Source organism: Chrysoperla carnea, chromosome 2 (assembly GCF_905475395.1).
Source record: "Chrysoperla carnea chromosome 2, inChrCarn1.1, whole genome shotgun sequence".
Lineage (NCBI taxonomy): Eukaryota > Metazoa > Arthropoda > Insecta > Neuroptera > Chrysopidae > Chrysoperla > Chrysoperla carnea.
In genome coordinates, this window is record NC_058338.1 from 43,354,066 (window position 1) to 43,376,665 (window position 22,600).

Genomic DNA, 22,600 nt, shown 5'->3' on the forward strand with positions numbered 1-22,600 from the left:
ATGTTCATTTTTCCTAAATCTTTCCAACAATTTAATTGGATCATTCAAATTCTTCCTTAAACGGAAGTTATGGGTAAAAATCAAAAGAGGGAACCATTGTGACATTTTTTCTTTAAAATAAATAGATTATGACGTTTCTAGATTGCTACAGTGTATAATGGGTATTATATTTTTCAACCACTTATAAGGTCTTTTATTTTCAACACAAATTATAAATCATCTTAATACCACCCTAGGAAATTATTTTTCACATAAAATCAGAAAAACTTTGTATAATTGAAAATAATCAAATACAACATATCTTTGGATGTCTTTGTTGTCGGCATTGATAGCAAATATGAAAAGTAAAACTATCGATGCCGACAATTTCAATAATTACCGGTGCGTTTTTCCGTCCGATAATTTTATATATTTGCATTAGAAACATTTCAATAATTGGTTTAATTTTTTTTTTTTTTTTTTTCCGCTATTGCCATTTATAAAGTTTGTTTGCAAATATTAAGAACATTTGTTAATTTTCATATATTCGTGATATTTTTTGTTTTGTTTCTTTATTACTTCAAATTGAATTGATTTAAATTATAATAGAACAATTCACTGATAAATAATGAAATAAATTTTGATGAAATTTTTGTCCTAATCACCAATCTTCATACTAACTCACATAGATTTGTAATTGAATGTTTTGATCATAATATAAGTAAAGTATTCACAAAATTACACAGTTTTCTTTATTTAAAATATATACAAGCAATCACAATTATGTATACTCATACATCTCTGGCTAATTTATTGAATAGCCGTGTTAACTGTACGTGCTGCAATTTTATCAGATAATCTTGTTTGCCGGTATGCCAACCGGTGAAGAATAATTTTCACTCATGTTGCAGCGGACTATGTTGACCACCGCATAGACCACAACACACACCACATTTGTGACAAACACGTAATGGTGGGTAAAACCATAAACAAGGTACAAAAAAACTAAGTAATGTTACACCAATCCATCGCGTCACACATCCTCGATCTAATGCGCTACACGCGCATGGTTGCGTTGCAAAATCACCTTCTGCATCCGACATACAATGGTATACCATACACTGTGCACAATTCATACACGATATTCTATCAATGCCACTTTTTATGCTATCGGGTGCATATTCACAGCTGCCTTTTGGATTGTCATCCTCTGAAAAATATTCGTTACAATATCGACAACGGGATCGTACGTTTTTACTACTTTGTTTTTTATATTTTGATTTTGATGATAACGATGATACTTGTGGTGGGAATATTTCAACGGTACGCTTTTTTAAACTTGTGTCTTGACTTCGAACTGATGTTGAGGATTTTGATTCTTCTACAACGGGATAGATATATTCATGAGGAGCAGCTAATTGAACGTAAGAATAAGTTTCACCTGTATAAGAAATACATTTTTCAATTTAATTACAATTATATTACAAGTTCAAAGCTATTACAATTATTAAAATATGTCATCATCAGGTACCCAAATGGTTTGTGAAACGTCACCAACTTAGATGTAATAATATATATTATTCATATGAACCCCTTGATTGCTTAAAATTTCTTCGTTTTTTGATCAATTTTAATTTCACTTTCAAATTTTTTCAAGGTACCAAGTCTATGGACATCAGGATTATCCCCTATTGACACATGGCATTGACAAGACTGTTTCCAATGAGAGCCAAATTAATAGCTAACAGATGATTTTTGCTCAATTTGTTTTGCCGTTTCACAAAAATAAACCTACGCCAGGACAACATTTTCAAATTAAAGTTTCTAGTGTTAAAAAAATCTATTTAGTTTGCATATAAATGGGGGCTCAAAATGGCCATGGAAGGCCGAATGACAAATTTTATCTGTAAGGAAGGAGAAGATGGACATTTTGTTACTTGAAATATTTAATAAATAATTTATATTAATCATATTTGAGTTATTTTCATCGAGGAATCTAATGTTAATCTTAATTATGACCTTAACGTCGAACGATCATAAGAGAAAAGCTATTTCCATTTAAATAAAATGTTGATTTTTGACAACTTCAAACGTTATTTAAAAAAAGGCTCACTTATTTTAGAATTGATTTTTGTCGTAACTATTCGGCTAAAAAATTTTCGGATAAAATATTATTTTTTTAAAGCTTTATTAGCTTGGTATTTAACTATGTAACGGAATCTTTAAACGTGATTTTCATCAACTTTCAAAATGTCGGTTTGAATTCCAACTTCGTATAGATATCAAGGACCGATGACAATTCAATAAGTTAATAAGTTTGTCCGATTATCCTGATCAGGATCTTCAGGATTAACGATTTTTTCCTTATCTAAAAGCATAGTAGTGCCAAGCATATTACTCTTTGAGACCAGCATGTGCCTACTGGCAGGATCAACAAAGTAGTTTGTATATTTCACACAAAAAATATATTAGTTTGAAAATTTAAAATTCACGCTTCAATGCGTGATAGATCTATAAAACTAAAAAATTGATTTCAAAATAAAAACTTAATGTTAAGCTTTTAATTTCGTTTTAAACATTGTAACTTAAAAAAACAAGCTTTGAAAACATTAGAAAAACTTACAAATCCTGTTTAAATAATACACTAGCAACTAAAATGCGTATACATTAGGATGTTAAAAAAAAAAAAAAAAAAAAACGCGTTCAGTGTATAAACAATAAATAGTGCTCTAAGGAGACACAATTTCCGTTGACAATGACTTAAAGAAACACATAAATGCAAATTTTGATCCCTGGTACTACATTTTCCCCGACTCTATATATATATATTTAATTCAATAGATAGAACAATTTTAGGAATTACACATTAGAAATAGATGATCGAACATTAATACTCAAGCATATCCAAGGTAATTAAACAACTAACTCAGTTAGTTACTATCGACTACCTAAATATTTGAAAGATATAGACAATTTTAAGATGGAAAATTTACCTTTTAAGTCTTTACTACTAGGAGGTGACATTTCTCTGCTATGTGTGTAATGTATTCGATGCAAATGATGAGGTGCCATGGTAGAAACATCTCTAGATAATGTGACAATGGGTTGTGTGGATGCAAGTCGACTTATACTTCCGCTACCTTCACTCGAACTCCTGGTGTCTGTTACAGGTGGTTCTATTGGCAAATTTAAAGTCTGGAAAAAATGAATTTTGTCCATAAGATAAGATAAACTACAAACGAAGTTGTACCAATTGTATGAAGGGACATTGGAGGCGAATAAAAAGAGATTTTTCTTTTTTTTTTGAAATTTTTTCATTTTATTAATAAAACAGAAGTAATTTTAGAGATGTAACAATGATTTTTAGACTTAAAAATCTAATTATTTTCCAAATAAGTATAAAATCTATTTGTAACAGCGTAGATGCTTGTTTTTTTTACTCTACGATACTGAAATTTCCCATGAACTGTATAAAATTGTGATAAAGGAACCTTGTTTTCAGTAAAAAAAACATAATTTCATACAGTTCATAGGACATTTCTGTATCAATGATTTTAAACAGCTATTATCACAGCGGGAGTCGTTTAAATTCTCAGCCTTAAAATAACAAACTTGTTACTTTGAAAAAATAATTATTAATAAGTGGTTTCCGTAAACCATCGAGGTCACCGAATTCATCCAGGGTTTTTGAATGTATTTTTTCCATCTGAATTTGTATTTCGAGGTTGAAACCTCAAAAACCAACGAAAAAAGGTTTTCAGAAATTTTAGAGAAGAAACCAGAAACCCTTAATTTTCACGTATTTCAACCGCTCATTACTCGGTGGCTAATACATTTTTTTTTACTTATCTTCAACTTGTTTAAAAAATAGTATTGCATTCTATGCTAATAAAAATTTGCTCACTTAATGCCATGACCATTTAAAAAGACTAGATAAATCGATTATTTTCAAACTTTGCTAATTTATTCCGCGAAAACATCCATTTTAGAAGAAACTTTTTCTATTCGAGGTGTTTACATTTAAAGAGATGTTTATTAAAAACAAGTTTGAGATATTGGCTAATTTTCGAGTTGTTGTGAAAAAAACTAATTTCATATAAGCATATTCTATTCTTAATAAATAGCAAATTTTCGAAATTTTCTTTCCGTATATGTTTGGGTCTTTACATTAAGAAACAGTATATAATTTTGCAATTTTATTTTCCCATTAAAAGTAATTTAAATAAAATTATAATTTCAAATTTATTTTAAGCACAAATCGCATAAATAGATTAATCCAAAGTGCTTTTCAAAGTTCATTCGAGATGCGTGGATTGTAAGGAATATTCAAATAATAAAAATGTGAAACTTACCATAAATACATCATCATCTCCTAAATCTTTCTCTACCGAGTATTTACACAATGAAAATGTACCCGCCAAACCTGCAAAACAAAACAAACAAAAAAGTTAAAGATGGTAATGACACTAACGGTGGGAACTAAATCCAAATAAAGATTGTCACAAAAATTCTCGCAAAAAAATAATAATACAATTCAAAACAATATTGCCGGTCTCGTGACTTTATTTAACGTTTAAGACACTCAGTACATGACTTGCTGATAAGGTTGCCTCATATAAAATAATTGTTTTTTTTTTTTTTTTTTTTTTAGAAACTTCGCATTTAATTCGAAAATGTGGTAGTTCCACTTGGTTCTAATCTAGTACCTCAGACCGTTTGAATATTAGAGAAAAAAAACTTAAGGCGACACTCCTACAAATGGAATAGAAAAATCGTTATTTACTGAACTTTTGGTTCATGATGGGGTTTACAGACCATTACATTTTAAACTGCAAAAAGTTTTTACATTCACAAAAGACATTTTTCAAATTACAATATTAATGTGTTTGATAATTGATATGCTCGAATTTTAATCGATGAATTTTTCTGACCTGCCCTAAAATATCTCAAAAACTGCCAAATTAAAGATTTAGAGAGTTGGGAAAAGTTTTGGTGGATAGATTTAATCTCAAAGGGATGCCTGAAAATTTTTAAACACGATATATTTTATGAGAATTAAAATGTTCCCTGACTTTTTTAAAAGAAAAAATAAATTGCATGGTTGTATTTGTAGACACTGGTATTAACAAAACAAAAATATTAGTACTTGCAAAAAAGTGGCGCACTCAGATTAATCTCGGCGAAAAAGAAAGGATCTGAATGTAATATACAGGTTGTCTCGTGACTCAATGGACATAGCTCCAAAGCGTATTCTTACACAGAATATCCCGTGACCCAATGGGCATAGTTTAAGAGTGTATTCTTTGGAAAATTTTAAGTCGAAAATGTCTTACATATTTTTATCCATAATCCAATAGTTAAGAAGTATGGACACTATTGAAGTTAACCAATAAAGCAGATATTGTTGAGTAAAGTAGTTGAATGTTTTATTATTTAGAAATTTTTGTATTGCTAACACAAATGTAATTAAAGATTTGGTTCAAAATGTTCCCCCGCTGCCTTATAACACATTATTGCTGTTATATAAGGTATTTTCGACTTAAAATTGTCCAAATTCTACGCTGTTCAACTATGCCCATCGAATCACGGGCCACCAATATTATTCGATAACTTGTAATTTCTGGTATTTGAATCAATATCTCAAACATTTTTATCACCCTTTTGTATTTTATGCGCAGGACTGAAACGCTGAGAAAATTTATTTATTAATTTGGTGTGAATTTTTAAAGTTTTTAAGCGTGTTCTGGGTGCAGTATTTATACAATAATTTTAGTATGAGCAATCGGACGAAGTATATTTCTCTTTAAAATGCGCTAATATTGACATTTATACGAGCTTCTAAGACCAAGTTTTTCGCCGACAAAGAAAAATAGACACTTTTCACATTAAGCTACCGTATCTCATCAAATAATGACCTAACTTTTTTCAGGACAGTATATTTTTATCAAAGATTCTCAGCACAAGAGAAACCTAACAGGCAATACGTCAAAGTAAAAGTTTTTTAACAAATTTCAAATTGGTGTAATTGGTGTTAACCTCTATGTGAAAACTGTGTACTGGTGGGCTTTTTATAATAGATAAATCAATAAACTAATAAAAGTCTTTGTCAATACTATTTCGAAAACGGTAAATGATAAAACTAAATAATAAAGTTTTTATAATTTTTTTGCTTATAAAATAGTCACACTATATTGATTGATTGGAGTGTTATTTTGTGTAGTAATTCTATAGTTAATAAAATAAAAATTCATTTTGCAATTCCCCTATTTACCATTATTTCTCAAAAAAATTAAAGCAATTAAACTAAACATAAATATTAAGGTTTTATCTGGATTTAGAAATGCGTAAGGAACTAATTTTCAAATATAATTATATAATATAAATTAAACTTACCATGTAAGAATCCAGTAATAGAAAGCAATGAAAAACCACAAATGCAGCAGTTTAGAAAATTTACACAATGTGCTTTAATTTTTTATTTAGGCGGGATTTTTTTTAACTGATATTAAATAAGTTATTGAAAACAAAATTTAATATAGCTTAGCAACTTACCGTCAAGCAAATCCTCAACAGCTGTTCTTACGCCTTTATCGAACGCTCGAGCATCGGCTGCTGTTTGAAATGTTAAACCAAATTTTTTATCTTCTGTTCTCCAATGGTGAAACGTAGGCATTACTTTATTATATTCAAAATCTTTCTTTATTGTACAACTTAAAACTATCTGCAATTTTTAAAAGAAAAAATCAGTTGAAGAGAATCATTATATAGATAAAATATATGAGAAGCAATGAAGTTTGAAATGCGCATGCTTATTTAACATTCATCTTAAATCAGGAGCCACGTAACAGCTACGAGGGTTGATTTCAAGCACGTTGCTGAAATCATCGTGCGTTGAAATCGACGAGGTTTTAAATCAAAATGCATTGAAAGCATCATTCGCCACTTTTAGATCGTATAGTTCCGACAATATATACACATTAAATAATACTTTTAATCCTATGCATTTCAAATAATGCATATTGTACAGTTTTATTTGACTATTGGAAAAAGCAATGCATTGAAATCACCATACTTTAAAATCAAAATCCGTCATTTATAAAGGTTATTGGAGCTGATCCAAGTATACGGTTATTTAGAGACTGAATTTTTTTCATTTAATGAAAGACAAGATAAATTGATCGCTGAATATCGAGGAAAAACGCCTTAATTATGTAGTGAATTTTCGTCTTAATTTGAAGTCCAAAGTTCAAGCTGTTCAAGCACCAACAACTTCTTTAATAAAATTCTGTAAGTCTGATAGCTTAATTTAAAAAAATCAGGGACTTGGTATTTCCCGAGCGTCGTCAAAAAACTTGGCTATGCTTTTGACCGACCATTCATAAAATATTTTTAAAAAATGGTTCAGCTCCGTGAAGTGCAATTAATAAACAAATTTTTCTATTGAATATTAGTAAAACTTAGGCTTTTTACAATTAAGGTCACAGATTCGACGCATAAGTCGTGTAGCTGAAAATTATTAAACTCGGTTATTATGAGAATTCGATGTCAAACATCCGACAACTGACAACATGAGTTCAGACTGCAATTGTGAAATGGGCTTAAAAATGATGACTAAATATTGTCGAGCAACATTAACTTACCGATTGATCACTGATTCTTTTCCCAAAAATAAAATATTCGTGCTTTGTGACAGCTGGATGCCCCATACCTATTGAAATATTATCATTTTCTTCTGTTGAACTATGCCTACTACCCGGTTTTGTTGGGGCTCCACCATTTCGATGAAAAACAGCAGCAGTTGTTGAGGATCTTTCACTTCCACTATTGTTATTTTTGGGGGCGGCAGTTGATGCAGATGTGACGCGTTTGCGGACGGACACATTCGATAGTCCACCGCCCCCCAGGGGTACCCAGCCCCCTGAACTATCATCCCGCGTCATCACTTGTGCACGTACACGAACCAAATAGTTGCCACTGAAAAGGAAAAAAATTCTAATAAACAAAAAATTATTTTACTCAAACGTTTGAAATAGAAAATTGGAAATTTTTCTTAATATTAACTTATACTTCTTTTCAAAATAAAATTTCTTCTAAATTTAATTTTAATTATTTTCAGATCATGAATTTATAATTAATTACATATAAAATTAAATTAATAAAATTTAGTAAGTTTTTATAAAATTTTTATGATCTGGAAATTAAAAAACGATAATTTTTAAATAATATTTTCCAAGTACATTTTTCAATAATAAGTAGAGAATTCAATGCGCAATCAAGTTATATCCATTTCATTCACAGTAACATCAACAGCGGTCGACTCAAATAAAATAATGTCGAAAATATATAGTGTTATTCAAAAGAAACGGAACATTTAATTATTTCATTTTATCTTACGATTCATTAAAAAAGCGTTTAACTTTATGTTTTATTTCATGACACTTTCATATACTTTTTTGCAATTTCGTTTTAATCATAAATGAATACAGCTTTGGTTTTATTAAAGGAATTCTACATCATTTGTTAGATATTTCAATATTGCGTTTTCGTAAACACTGCATATAAAATTTTTGCTCTAAAATCCTTTTTTGCTGACAAAATATATATGCTGACCATAAAAAAAAAAATTTTTTCTTGTCAATCATAAGATAAAAAGTTTGCTAAGTGTTCCCTCTTTTTGAAACAACACTTTTAATTTTGAATATTTTTACATTATTTTATGTGTTTTAATAAAATTGATTCAGTACTTACATGAGAATTAACAAAAGCATTTTAACAAAAATAAAAATCACTTAAAAAATTTATAAATATGCAACCTTTTAAACATTTTTTAGAAAATGAATTAATTTTTTCTATTTTAAAAAAAGTATAATTAAACATTAAATCCAAGAAAATACATATTTATAAAAACAAATTTCCAGAAAATTCACCTCTCTTCAATTTCAGGGTCAATTTCAATTTCAGATGGAACTTGCATAAAAAGAGTTAAATTTAAGAAATACAAGTTATCAGTTTCTATCCAGATCATGAAATTTTTTTGATTAGTTTTTTAATAAAAATTTAAGCCTTAATTATTATTGAGTCTGAACTGTTTCTTACTAATAAATTCCAAGTCGGACCATTTAAGTACACTTTTTAAATGCTTTTAAGGTACAAATTTCTGGTAAGCAAGTGTTACTCGCAGAACCTTCTACTGAGGAAAGTGACTAACATTAATGTTACATTCAAAAGCTTCATTAACAACACAACCGCCACTGTATGCCATTTGGAGTGGGGATCATAACATTACCATTCTATAGATTTCAGCAATGACGTCATAACATTCAATTGGTAGTGTAGAGGGAGGTGAATGGGGAAAGAAAAACGGTGGATGAAAGGTAATACATATACATGTATATGTAATAAAGACATTCAACAGTTCATCCGTATGGTATATTCAGGGTATACGGTATACCCGTTGTTACTTGCTAAATGAGGTCGTTTACCGCGTGCATCTACATACACACTGACCTAGTTTTCCCTCACTATTCGGGGGTTGGTATAATGCCGTTTTATTGTTGCATTTCCACCGCATTTTATTCTATATATAAATTTATACGCGTTTTTCTCTTCGTATTATTTTTGAATGACTTCAATTTTTTTCAATGAATATATTTTTAAATATATATCAACATTTTATTTCTCAAAAAAAGTTAATGCATATTTTTTGGCAGAAAATAAGTCCCTGACATCACCAAAATGATGTATACAAAATTCATCCCTTTTTTTGTGTTAGGTCAATAATGAGCAATTTGTGCTATCCGTTTCAAAACTATAAAAGACATAATTAAACTAACATAGTTAATTATTTAAATATTCTGTGTATGGTATGGACCAATTTTATTAATTTGCAAGTTCGAAATTTTTTTTTAAAGATTAATCTTATACATCAAGAACCTTGACGAACTTTCACCCTACGCTAATCTTACACCTACACTTGATTACACTTCGCAAAAGTAGGCTTTTGCTAATTCCTCAGGTGGGTTAAAATTTTGTATAAAATCATTTGCGAAAGATTTGGTTTAAATCTAAAATTATTTCGATTAGAGCTCTGTGAATTTCTATATCATGTGATCCTTATCTTTAGCACAATGAATTTTTGAAACAAAACAATTTTAACAACTGTTTTCAAGGGCAAGTTCTAAGAAAAGGGCAGAGGATTTTATAACTAGCTACAATCTGTATTTCTGACAAAAACGATCGGTAGCAGTGTAGCAGGATTCTAGGTTAAATGATGGCTCTTGTCCGATCGAAGCTTCGACTTCGGCCTGAATTTCGGCCGAAATCGAAGATTCCTAGCAAACGTCGGAATTGATTCAATTCCGTTCAATGTTATTATTTTGAAATAAATTTCAAGATAATTTTTTTAATCATCTTTAAATTGACTTCTAGATCATCTTCTAGAGATCATAATCTCTAGATCAACTTTAATATTAAAGTTTTAAAATCATGTTTTTAAACCTCCGACTTCGGCCGAAGGTTGTGGCGATAGCCGATTAATGGGCTTCGGCCAAAAATCTACCTTCGGTCGGACACGAATGATGGCCAACTTCAATTTTTGAAATGGAAATCTATTTTTCATTTTGTTGATGTCGTATTTTATAGGGGAAAAAAGATAACTTATTTGAAAAAAAATTTTTTATTGCAAACTTTTTTGTGATATTATCAAAAAATAACAGATATTTTTATTGATTCTTAATGCTAGAACTGTTGCTTTTTAAGAAAATTTGTAGAAAGTAAAGAAGTGATTTTTATTTAAACACGAAATCATTGAGAGTTTTGTCAAATTTATTTCATACATTTCTTGCTGATGTCAAGTAAAAAAAACACCCCGTATAATATATTCGTCTAAATTAGCTTTTCCTCGATTATGTACCTAACTTAAACTTTAAATAATTGAACTTTATTGTAGCCAAAGGAGGATTTATCTTGAACTCACTAATATTTTAAATTTATAGCAGTTGAAACTGGGGGAAAAAGGAAGATCGTGAAGATAATCAAAATAAAAATTGAATCAGCCTATTTGAGGCCCTTCTCGTTCTTTTGACGAGCGTTAAAATTTAATCCAAACTGTCCATGTTTTCCAATTTTATCTAGGTCAAATAATCTAGGTACTCTTATCTTGTATCTATACTATGCAAAGCTTTCCTAATAATATTATCTATTGTGATCCATAATATTAGTTCTACACAATTTACACTACCTGTAAAAAATATGACGTCATAGAATATACAGGATGATACTCGATATGCAAGTGCTACTCAAAAAGTAGGTCAAACATTTATAACGTTTTTTTTTTCGCATTAAAAACAAATGAAAATAAACAATTAACAGATAAATTGATACGAAATTTTGTAATGATGGTCAATTGAACATTTGAAGAAATTTTTCAAAATTAAACTATCAGTTCAAAAGCAATAAATAGCTCCATTTCTTTGGGAAATTCGCTAAAAATAATATCAGTCGCGACGATATTGGGCTTATTGGAAAGCTAATTTTATTGCATTTGTGTTAAAATATGACTTTGAGTGCAAGGGGTACGTCGCTCCGTGGAGCACAAAGAGTGCATAATGCCAAAATCAAACAAGACACATTATATTATATTTTATGTTGGGTATTATACAAATTTTCAAAAAATCAATTTTACTATACTCGTCAAAAAGTTTGTCTATGGTACGTATAACTACTGACATTCTGGCCAAAAGTCAGAAAACTCGATTCTTTTGTTTTTCATTGAAAGTTGTTTTTTGGTGTAGTTAAATAACCACTTCATCACAAACAGGCCACTTGAGTTACCTGCTCTTACGGATGCATATTAATATTTTTGTCGCTCTCGATTTACCGTGCCATTCAATTTATGTTTACTGTGTTTGTTAGTGCAATTAAGATTTATATTGGATTTTGAAGACGAAGCTTTGTGCTTTATTTATTAGTGATTAATTTTAATGTTTCTATTATAAATATTCGTGATTCATATTTGCTGTTAAAAAAGTAATTTTTTTCATTAAATTTAAAAAACTCGAAACTTTTTGTTTATGTGTCAGGTTTTGTAGGGCAAAATTTTTTGTAACAGGGAAAAGTTTAAGTATTTTGTAATATGTTCATGAAAAAAAATCTTGCGCGAACTTGCGCCTTTTCTTTTAAGACTAAGATAAGGATAGATTAAGATAACTAAAGGCGAAAGTCTAAAAAGAGGAGGAAGCAGTTTTCCAGTGAAACTTGGCATCTTATAATTCCAGAATCACGTTACTTGGAAACAAATGCAAGCATAAAAAAGACAAAAAGTGGCTCTTAAAAGACAAAAAGTTCTCTTTAATTTCTTGCTCAGAAAGTAAGAAATTGAAAAAAAAAATGAAGAAGAAAAATGAAATAATTGGGTTTGAAGACGAATATGACTAAAAAAAATTTGTTTTAATTATTTCCAAATAAAAGGTATTTTTGCATCTAAATAATCTTTTAAATCAATTTTGAGTATAAAAATCTCTTCATTATATTTTGGCCACAAAAATATAAATACTCCACTGTGTAGCGTCCTTACGAATTAGTTTAAAAATAAACTGGATTAAAATCGAATCGTGCGAATTTTAGCACACCGTATTATTTAACTTCCTTCTATAATGTATTTTCATTAATGTTTTCCATCGTTCACAGAAGTAAATACGATTTGTAGAAACACTGTTCAGCACCAGGACATTTAATAGGTCGTACGTATCTATTTTGAACGGGATAGAAAATACACTACCCCATAATACACAATGACGTCATTCACAACGTTTTAGGGCAATGACTGCTCTACTAACCTATTTTCAAGCTACGACATCTGGGTGAAAATATAAGTCGAGTATAAATAGGGGTAACATAAAGCTGAGGTTGATTGGTTGTTATATATACATAAATCATATCATAGCCCCCCTACCCCTACAAAATTATAAATAGAACAGGAAACAAGTTTCTCTCTTGCACTTATTATATATATATATTATAAACATCAACAAATTGACAGACGAAAAGGATGCAATAGTGTTATTTTTGACATACTAAAAATGTGTGGATATCGATCCAAGAATGTTAGTTTATAAACACATTGGAGGGGTTCAAGCAATTGGAAGGATTGATGATAAATTACAAGGATGCTACATGGTATGGTTACTATGGCTGGATGGCTAGAGGAATTGTGAATGGAACAGAACAATCCATTTACCTAGAAACATGAATGTACATTTTACATATATACTACCGCTTTTATTGATCAATGTTTTTCAATGTATGTGAAAATGGCAAAATATTTTCTTCAATGATCACAGTTTTTTATGTTTACTGTTTATATTATTAATAAAATTTATATCATTTTTAAATAGTTTATAAAGTCTCATGAATAGAATTTTAGTATCGATGGTATTTTTCTATGGAAAATTGTTTCAGTTAAATAGCTACGTCATTTGACCCAATTTTAGACCTTCAATTAAACCTCCAAATTTTAATTTGATAACGCTTCTTACTCATTTTTTTTATTTATATATAATAGTAAGTAATTAGGTCAAATATTTACTGATTTTTCTCATCCAATTTTTAAAGTTTAACCTTCAGAATTGCGCCCAAAACTGATTAATTGCATTAAGATAGTACTATCGGTAATAGACTTTGCATTCAGAATTTAATGAAACTTGGCATAGTTGTCAATTATTATATCACAATTAATCAGTTAAATTTTTAGGGGCCATCAGAGAACTGAAAATCTGAACGTCCAATTTTATGCAATAAAATAAAATCTGTGATTTCCCATAAGGATCAATGTTAAAATATCTTTAAAATATCTTTTTTTCAGTTCTCTGAAGGCCCCTAAAAATTTAACTGGTTAATTATGATATTACAATGGACAACTATGCCAAGTTTCATTAAATTCTGAATACAAAGTCTATTACCGATAGTGCTACCTTAAGTATGAATAAAAATTATCGAAAACAAGGCGTTTGGTAAATTTTTAATATAATTTCAAAATATCATGGGTAATTTTAAACGAGGGCGTTTTCACGAAAATTTCAAGCCACTTGCCATAATAGGGAATATTCATGAAATTTTTCTTCACATACCTTAACAAAATATGAAAATACCGTAAAAGAGATGACAAAAACTGAAATTAAAATTAAAATCGGCTAAGAAATACGTTTGATATAATAAGCATTTTAAACTACTAATTAGACAAAGGACATGTATTTGACGTCATATACTAAATTTGTCAAAAATTCATGTTAAAGTCTGCTTTGCTAGAAACAGATACAAACAAATATTTGATGACTTTTATTTTGGTTGTTTTTATAGTTATTCGAAAAATAGTTTTTCTCATCTTCGGGCAGAAAGATGATTAATTTAACCACTAATTTTAACTAAACCACTAATTAAAAATTATATTACAACTTGCTTAAATTTTTCCATTAAAGAAGTGAAAAAAGAAAATGAAGTGATTAAAATAAAAATATCAGAGGATCATTCTAACCCTAATATAAACATATTTTTGATTCCTACTTTCTCCAGAGCTGATTTTTGGCTTCCCACTATTATCCTTAACGAGGCATATCAAGGCGTAGGCAACATAAAAATCCCAGTGTAGTTTGAATCAACTTAAAAAATACTAAAGGTACCTGAAGATATTTAACACAAATAACAATTGACTGATTAAATTATTGAGATTTTCAGGGTTCGATAGCAGGCAAGGTCGATGCAGATCAATAGAAGCACAGATATTCAAGAAAACGTCATCAAAGAAAACAATTTTGAGATAAAATGGCCCAAACATTCCGGAACCGGAAAATTCCTTTTCTCAGTTTGTTACAACGAAGGAAACTTATTTTCTTTTAAATTAGTCTTCTAAAATTTTCTGAATTGATTATAAAAATCCAATAGATTTACCCCACTAATTAGAATTAATTAATAAAAACGTTGATGAAAATCGATGTTTTCAAATAGGATTGAAATTAATGAATAAAAAATTATCAACACTTTTAACAAGATTTTATTTAGTTTAACCTGTCCCGTGGTCTGTCTGTAATCAAATTTTACAAGTCAAATTTGATCGACTTCCCGGTTTCCGAGTGAGCTGAAATTTTGAATGCACAGTTAGTTTGGATGATAATGCATGGTAAGGTTGTGGCGTCCTGACTTTCCCATCGCTTCCGCCATATTTGATATATTAACATTTTTTTAGTCTTAAATTAAAAATTTTAATAAAAAATACTTTTTAAGGGACAAGTTTTTATTGTACTAAAAATTAGGAAATAATTTTATCTATGAGTAACTCATAACCGACTAATTTTAAAAGCTTGAGGCGTTTAATATCAAGAATGAATCGAAAAATAATTAGGCATGTGGAGTAGATGAGGCGTTCCGATTCATTTTTTATATTTTAAATTGAATGCCTCAACCTTTTACAAATAGTCGGGTATGAGTGACTCATAGATAAAATTATTTTCTAATTTTTAGTTTAATAAAAGCTTGTCTCTTAAAAAGTATTTTTTATTATCCAATCAAATAATACGGACAATTTCAAATAGTTTGTTCTCTTTTTTAAATTGTACATTATATTGTAGTGGGTTACCCGGATTACGTATACAATAAATACAGCGCAAAGTAGGTCATTGATATCACCAAGTGAAATAGCATGAATTGAATATACAACACCATATTATACCAAACACTATACAGTAACAGAACACATTCATCACTTTATTGAATGGGTATGGGTTTGCCAATGCTCACTGCTGCCTCAGCACCCCCAACCTGGATTGAAATTCTCTATAGCATTTTAGAGGTTTAATTAATAGAAAAATTCGAGGTTTTTACATCGAATTGGCTGTGTAATACATTCATTAATTATATCAAAATTTGCTCTAATTTTAGAAGAGAACCTTTCGTAGTATTTGATACTAATTTTAGATAGCCTGGAAATTTCAGAGGTTGTTGTCATGATCGCGTGTCGTGTCTAATAACTACTTCCACTACGATAATTTTCACAGGTTAATTGCACAAGATTAAATTAATGTATTTACATTAAGGACAATATTACTCCAATTAAATTAGATGAAATATCATATCAATTACAAAAATTTGAAAAGCAGAAATGCCACCTTTTAACCTGCATAATAAAAAATTGCGCAACAAAATAGTTATTTTGGAAAAATTAACGATTGTCCACGCAGTTTTTTGAAATTTACTCAAAAACTATGCGTTTTGGGAAAAAATAGTTTGGTTCCGATAAATTTGGATATTTCCGATAGATTTTTTGTTGTTCGCGTACGAAGCCGCGTTAATAGTTGCTTTAAGTTTGAAATTTTTACATGAAGTAGTTCGTTCGTTTAGTGAAACGACCATTAAATGCTTTGTTTATCATGTGAATACAACATTATTTATACCCACATCCTAAGCCCTTAAAAGCTGGGGGAATGGAATGCTTTCATTTTTCATTATCATGTCGTTATTTGGGTGTCAAATTTTACTTCTAAATTAACAATCGTTATATAATAATAATCATTAGTTATAAAAATTAATAGCCAAGTCGAATAAACTTTTTTACGTCAGAAAATTGAAGAGGCCAGGTTATTGACTATTTTTATACACAAAACAAGTGGGAAAAAACAATTGGCTGAGTTAATTGTTGATATATCATGTATAAACAGTGTTTATTAGGCAATCGTTGACGTTTTTTTACGTCATGTAAGTAAAGAAAGACAGCCACTTTTACATAAAAAATAATAAGAGCATTTTTCTTTTCACTTCCTCACTGAATCCTAATTTGCGGCCTCACAGGTAAACAATGATGTTTACAAAAAAGTTTTTCATACAAAAGGTGTTTACTTTTTTTTAAGAAACATTTTCTACATTTAAACTTTTGTTCTATCTCCAACGGTTTACAAGATGGGTCTTATGGACCAATTGACCTATGTTGCTCTTTACGAGCTGGACCTTACTTTTTACGTCCTGAGCATGCTATAAAAATTTCAACTCTCTTTTCGTTTTTGAGTTATCGTGTTTACAGGCAGGCAGGTGGGCATACACCCGGAAATGGGCTAATTAGGTTATTTTATGAACACATATACCAAAATTTTGTTCGTATCATCAATTTTTTTAAGCGTTACAAACTTGGGACTAACCTTAGTATACCTTCATATATTTCATATATACATGGTATAACAAAAAAGTGTCAAAATTAACAATTTCTTTCTGATTTTTCTGCTCAACAAAATGTCGTATGGATAATTTATTACAGTCAACATGTTGTATTTTGTTCATGGAATAGTTATTATAAATAGTATATTAAGTTTCGTCCCAAGTTTGTAACGCTTAAAAATTGATACTACGAAAAAAATTTTGGTATAGATGTTCATAGAATCACCTAATTAGTCCATTTCCGGTTGTCCGTCCGTCCGTCCGTCTGTGGACACGATAACTCAAAAACGAAAAAAGATATCGAGCTGAAATTTTTACAGCGTTCTCAGGACGTAAAAAGTGAGGTCAAGTTCGAAAATGAGCATAGGTCAATTGGGTCTTGGGTCCGCAGGACCCATCTTGTAAGCCGTTAGAGATAGAACAAAAGATGAAATGTAAAAAAATTTCCTTATAAAAAATAAACAACTTTTGTTTGAAACATTTTTTCGTAAACATCACTGTTTACCCGTGTGGGGGCCAATTAGGCGGAAATTTTATAGTATGCACTATACTTGAATATCAGTTATGTATGTGTCATATGTATGTATGTGTAATGTGATAAAGAAATCAACACTGACTATGCATGGTATTTCAACAATTAACTCAGTCAATTGTTTGTTTTCACTTGTTTATTTATAGTTATAGTATTTATGGACTAAATAATATAAAATTAATGACTATTCGTTGTGTGCGTAGTCATGGTAGGGACAATAAAATCGATGCCAGCGCTTCCAGTGAAAAATTTTGGCGTTAAAGGAGGTTGTTTTGACTAATTTGCAATTCTTTTTTACATGTTAATATTATAGAAAATGTCAAATTAAATTTATTGAAAAACACTAATTAATTAAACTTAATGTATTAAAAATTGTGATAATAAGAAATCAAATTGCACAAACATTATTTTTCAAAAATGTAAATTATCATAATTATTTATTTAAATTTGTGGGACAATAATTTTAAATTTTCAATGTAAGTCATAAATGCAATCCATACAATTATATATATATATCCATACAATTATACAATTAAAGTAGTGTATCGTTACTATGGAAACGCCTCCAAAAAAAATCACGCACGGTTCGAATTTGAGCATTTAATTGTTATTATTCCGAATATGATTTCTGCTCAAAATTATCGCCTCAAAAATTCTCTTTTGAGACCAGATGGGAAAAAACTTAACGCCTCGAGAAATCAATTACGAGCGCTCAGTAACTAAAAACCCTGCTGCTCGTGCTTCAGGCAAAGTCAGTAAAACTCACATAACTAGAAATTTAAAAAACAAGGAATTTCAGTCAACTGGGCAACGACATTTGAGTCTACTGGGCAACGACGACCAACTCTGACAAAAATGTACCAGGCTGCAATGACTAATAAGCCAACATCGACGAAGAATGAGCATGTTTTCTCGTTATCGGGAAATTGATCGTTACATTGTCACTAAAATAAGAAACCACCTATCAGAAGAAAGCCTATTTAATGAGGAAAAAGCTTTGAAATAAAATTTGATTTATTTGTGGATTACTTTTCGGGTTACTGGTTTACTTTTAGTTGGCATATTAACTAAGCTCAAATTAAAAAATGTATTGAATGTTAATTATGATTTTTTGAATATAAAGACTGTTATATTAGCATAATTAAATTCTGCCCTACCCTTATCATCCTTATTCCTTTATCAAATTCCATGATTCACTCCTCGTTTTCAATCTTATTATGTCAAGGTTTGACGAAAAATATACCTAGGATCTAAAATGTACCGATTAGGAAAAAGCACGCTAGACAAATAATTTGAATGAAAAAATACCATTAATTTAAATAATAATGTTTATTAGGCAAACATGTTAGCTTTTTACAAATGCTCTCCTAATACCTTAGAACTTTTGATTTTTTTCATCACTTTTCTACGAAATTTGTTGGTTGTTGTTTCGAGCTAGTAGTTTATAAACACAAAAAGTAGGAAACTTTGTAGTAGGAAACAAAATTTTTGTTCTGTTAAACAAGTTTTTATACTGTTCTTAGCTCGCTTCCGAGGATTTCTTACTCTTACCAATTTAATTTAACAGTATTCAATCCACGTTTCTAATTGTCATTTATATCAATAGACCTTTCCATCGATTTGCTTTTGTTTCGGACAATTGTCAAAAAATTATTCAAGCTAAGAAAGTTCAATATATTTTATCTTTTTAACACAGCGTCTTATGACAAGGATAGAAGATATAAGATATGTCTTTACTTGATTGAAAACAGTCCGAAACAAAAAAGAATCATTCTGTAAATGAAAAGCCCTATACAAAACTGTATTTTATTATATACTCCGGTCGTTCGTGGCCGATTAACTTCCACGAAAACGACCTATGATTTTCAAAATATAGTGCAGCAACTTTAATAAGCAATTTAACTGTTTATATCGCTACCAAACCTGTAAGGCAATGTTTTTTTTCTTTGTTTGTTTTTTTTTTTTTTTTTTTAATGTGAAAACGTATAATATTATTCTCTAAAATTAACCCTTTGAAATAATTTTTCAAAAATATTATTTAGATTAAAATTTATTCAAAAATTTCGGGATAAAACCGGGAAATAGCACTTTTTAGACATTTTTCTTATATCTCGAATTCTAATGAAAAAGGAAACTACCTACGGCATCTTATTTCCAAGCTAAGAGAGATTTTCATGTTTATCCAAATTAATCTTCTTTTAATTATTTAGAAAATAAAAAATTTTTATTTTATTTTCAAGCAACAATAGCATTGATTGACGAAAAAATTCGAGATAGAATCTTACGTAGGAAGAGGGACAGGAGTTCGAGAAATATCATGTACTTTTGGCTTGAAAATGAGATGCCGTTGAGTTTCCTCTTTTATTAGCACCCGAGATATAAGCGAAAATGTCGAAAAAAGTGCTATTTTCCCGGTTTTATCCCTAATAAACAAAAGAGGCCATTTTTGTACATCAGATAATTTTTTTTTTAAATACTGTACTGTCCCTTTTATAAGTTTTATTAATTAGCGAGATATAAAATTTAAAAAAAAAAAAATTATTTCCAGTTTTTCAAATTTTGTCCTTCAATATCATTTAAATTGTTAGATTAGCGGCAAAAGTGTCAGACACCTCTTTTGTAGAACGATCAACTTCCTACAAAATATGTGTTGAGATTTGCTGTACGTTAAAATGTCAAGATATGAATTTTTTTATAATGGGTTGACGTAAAAATGAAAACTTTGATGAGGAAGACCTTTCTATTAATATTAATATCTCATATTTGGAAGTAATTCTCTGGAAGTGCATAAAAACTATTGTTCGGCATCGAGAGTGAAAGAAAATAGTCGATTATTTTGACTAACCCAATTGTAGATGTAGATATGCATCCTCTTGATTGTAATCCTGTTTATTTTAATAAACAGCAAGCCTTTGAACTGTCAATAGTAAGACAAAAATAATGAAAAGAGCACAAAGAGAATACGGCATAGAAAGCTTAGAACAGATGAATCTGCCGAAGATATTACTTCTTCATTATCTGAGCAAGTAACATTCAGAGTTACAATATATCTAATAATTATAGACGTACTTGAGGTTGAACTGCAAAAGAAACGATAATTTTACAGCAATTTTTACAGTAACATTTAGTTTCCAAGCAATTTGATCAATTTGAACACTGAGAGTGCCTTTTTGATTAATATATCCATCTATGTTCTTATTTAACAACGATAAGTTAAGCCGGAGAACTGCCCTGAACAACCAACGCGATTTAACAGGTTCTAAGAAATAAAGAACTTGAAACTAAAGGACTAAAAAGATCTTTATTGATAAATTTTTTTACGGAAGCGATAATTTTTGAAACTGTCTATGTGTGTAAAATTTGTTAAGCCGCCTTTGTCCAAAACAGTCGCATCCGTGTGTGTTGGGCATTAGATGTTAATATGTTTATGTTTATCAATCTAATATTATATTAAATATGAAAAGGTACGTCTTAATCGGAAACCAACACTTGCCAAACAGCAACTTTTGGCCAGACCACTCTTACCATTTGACCAAAGGGTCAAAACCAAAGGGTTGGTAGGTCAAATTGACCTACCAAGACAGTAAATAAATAGAAGTAAAAGAGACAGCATTAAGCTATAAAAGATTTTTACTGTGTAATAAATAAAAACTTGCAGGCCTTCGAAAAAACTGAAATTTAAGAGAATTTTTCTAAATGAATTCTTCTGGTGTATTTATTCACATTATATTATTAATACATAAAGAAAATTCGGTAGTAGCCCCCATATTAACATGTACGTTACAGTAATAACTAAAATAAAATATTTCATAACAGATCATTTACGAATTGATTAAAAAAATTGTAATAAATAGTGAATGCAAAGTTAATATTAGAATGAAATATTATTAACTGGACAGTATTTAACAGTGAATGAAACAATTTTATGTTTATGAATGAAACAGACTAACCAAGTCGATACAATTCAAGCGTTCAAGGTACATTGAATGCATGAGCATGTATGTATTGTACATATAAACCTATATATATATATATATATATCTATGGTTGTCATTATGAATGGAGGCAACCACTATCACATATGTCAAATGAGTTCAATTAAACAATATAAATACATATAAAATACATGAAAGTATATATGCAAATCAATATTTAAATATCTAACATGTATTTATATATTTTATTATTCAATAATACTTATTTTATATGAATATATCAAGTTATTGTATTTAATAAATGTATTGTTAACACACCACAAAAAATGGTGGTGTTTCACTGAACTTATCAACTAGTACAAAACATAACTAAAACTTATATAGATTTACACAACATTTAGGTACTTACTCTTCATATGCCTCGGTCATGATTTGAAATATCAAATATTCTATTATGTGTCCATTTCTGCACTTTTTTCACCATTTTTAAAACATAAATACATCGACATACACCACACAACTATGCAATTAGTGAAAAACCTATTTAGGCTTTGACTGTACGTAAAGCGCATGTGCTAAATAAATTTAACATTTGTGTAGAATTATGAATAAGAATTATTTCGAATTTGAATTCGATCGACATGTTAACGAATAAAAAACCTTCAAGTTTTATATCGTTAGTAATATTAAAATGATATGAATTCGGTGATAACTAAATTACAGAAAATAAAAACATATATAATGGGCTGCTGCTTGTATTTTGTAATCCTTTAAAAGTTTAATTAATGTAACTAAGTGATAATAACTAAATTTTGGGCCTGAACTATTTAGCCCTGTTTACGGCGCCAAACATATTGAAATTATACGTAGAAATTTTTCATGAATAAGAAATATCATCGACCATATAGAACTGGATGCGTCCTGGTCTTATATCCCACCATTACTATTTTTTGTTGAA

General features: G+C 29.5%; 1 protein-coding gene across 3 annotated transcripts; it reads right to left on the reverse strand.

Annotated features, from left to right (window-relative positions):
- Positions 1 to 464: 464 nt before the first annotated feature.
- LOC123293154 (sprouty-related, EVH1 domain-containing protein 1) lies at positions 465 to 22,190 on the reverse strand. 3 transcript variants are annotated; one of them, XM_044873877.1, is made up of 7 exons: positions 22,052 to 22,190; positions 7,796 to 7,953; positions 7,620 to 7,687; positions 6,532 to 6,700; positions 4,332 to 4,402; positions 2,973 to 3,174; positions 465 to 1,420 (listed from the first exon to the last, which is right to left on the reverse strand). In XM_044873877.1, the coding sequence occupies exons 1-7, from the start codon at positions 22,069 to 22,071 to the stop codon at positions 876 to 878; spliced, it is 1,233 nt and encodes a 410-aa protein (XP_044729812.1). In that variant the 5' UTR covers positions 22,072 to 22,190; the 3' UTR covers positions 465 to 875. The 3 variants fall into 3 exon arrangements, with proteins under 3 accessions (XP_044729812.1, XP_044729811.1, XP_044729810.1); XM_044873876.1 differs by having other exon boundaries at positions 4,332 to 4,363; positions 7,620 to 7,953; XM_044873875.1 differs by having other exon boundaries at positions 7,620 to 7,953.
- Between the last annotated feature and the right edge of the window lie 410 nt (positions 22,191 to 22,600).

Bases quoted from the DNA above. Each gene is read 5' to 3' on its own strand.
- LOC123293154 (XM_044873875.1), bottom strand. From the start codon at position 22,071: ATGACCGAGGCATATGAAGA. The intron at 4,403-6,531 runs GTAAGTTGCTAA...TTTGTTTTGCAG, and splicing joins TGTTGAGGATTTGCTTGACG to GTTTGGCGGGTACATTTTCA. The intron at 3,175-4,331 runs GTAAGTTTCACA...CATTTTTTCCAG, and splicing joins GAGATGATGATGTATTTATG to ACTTTAAATTTGCCAATAGA.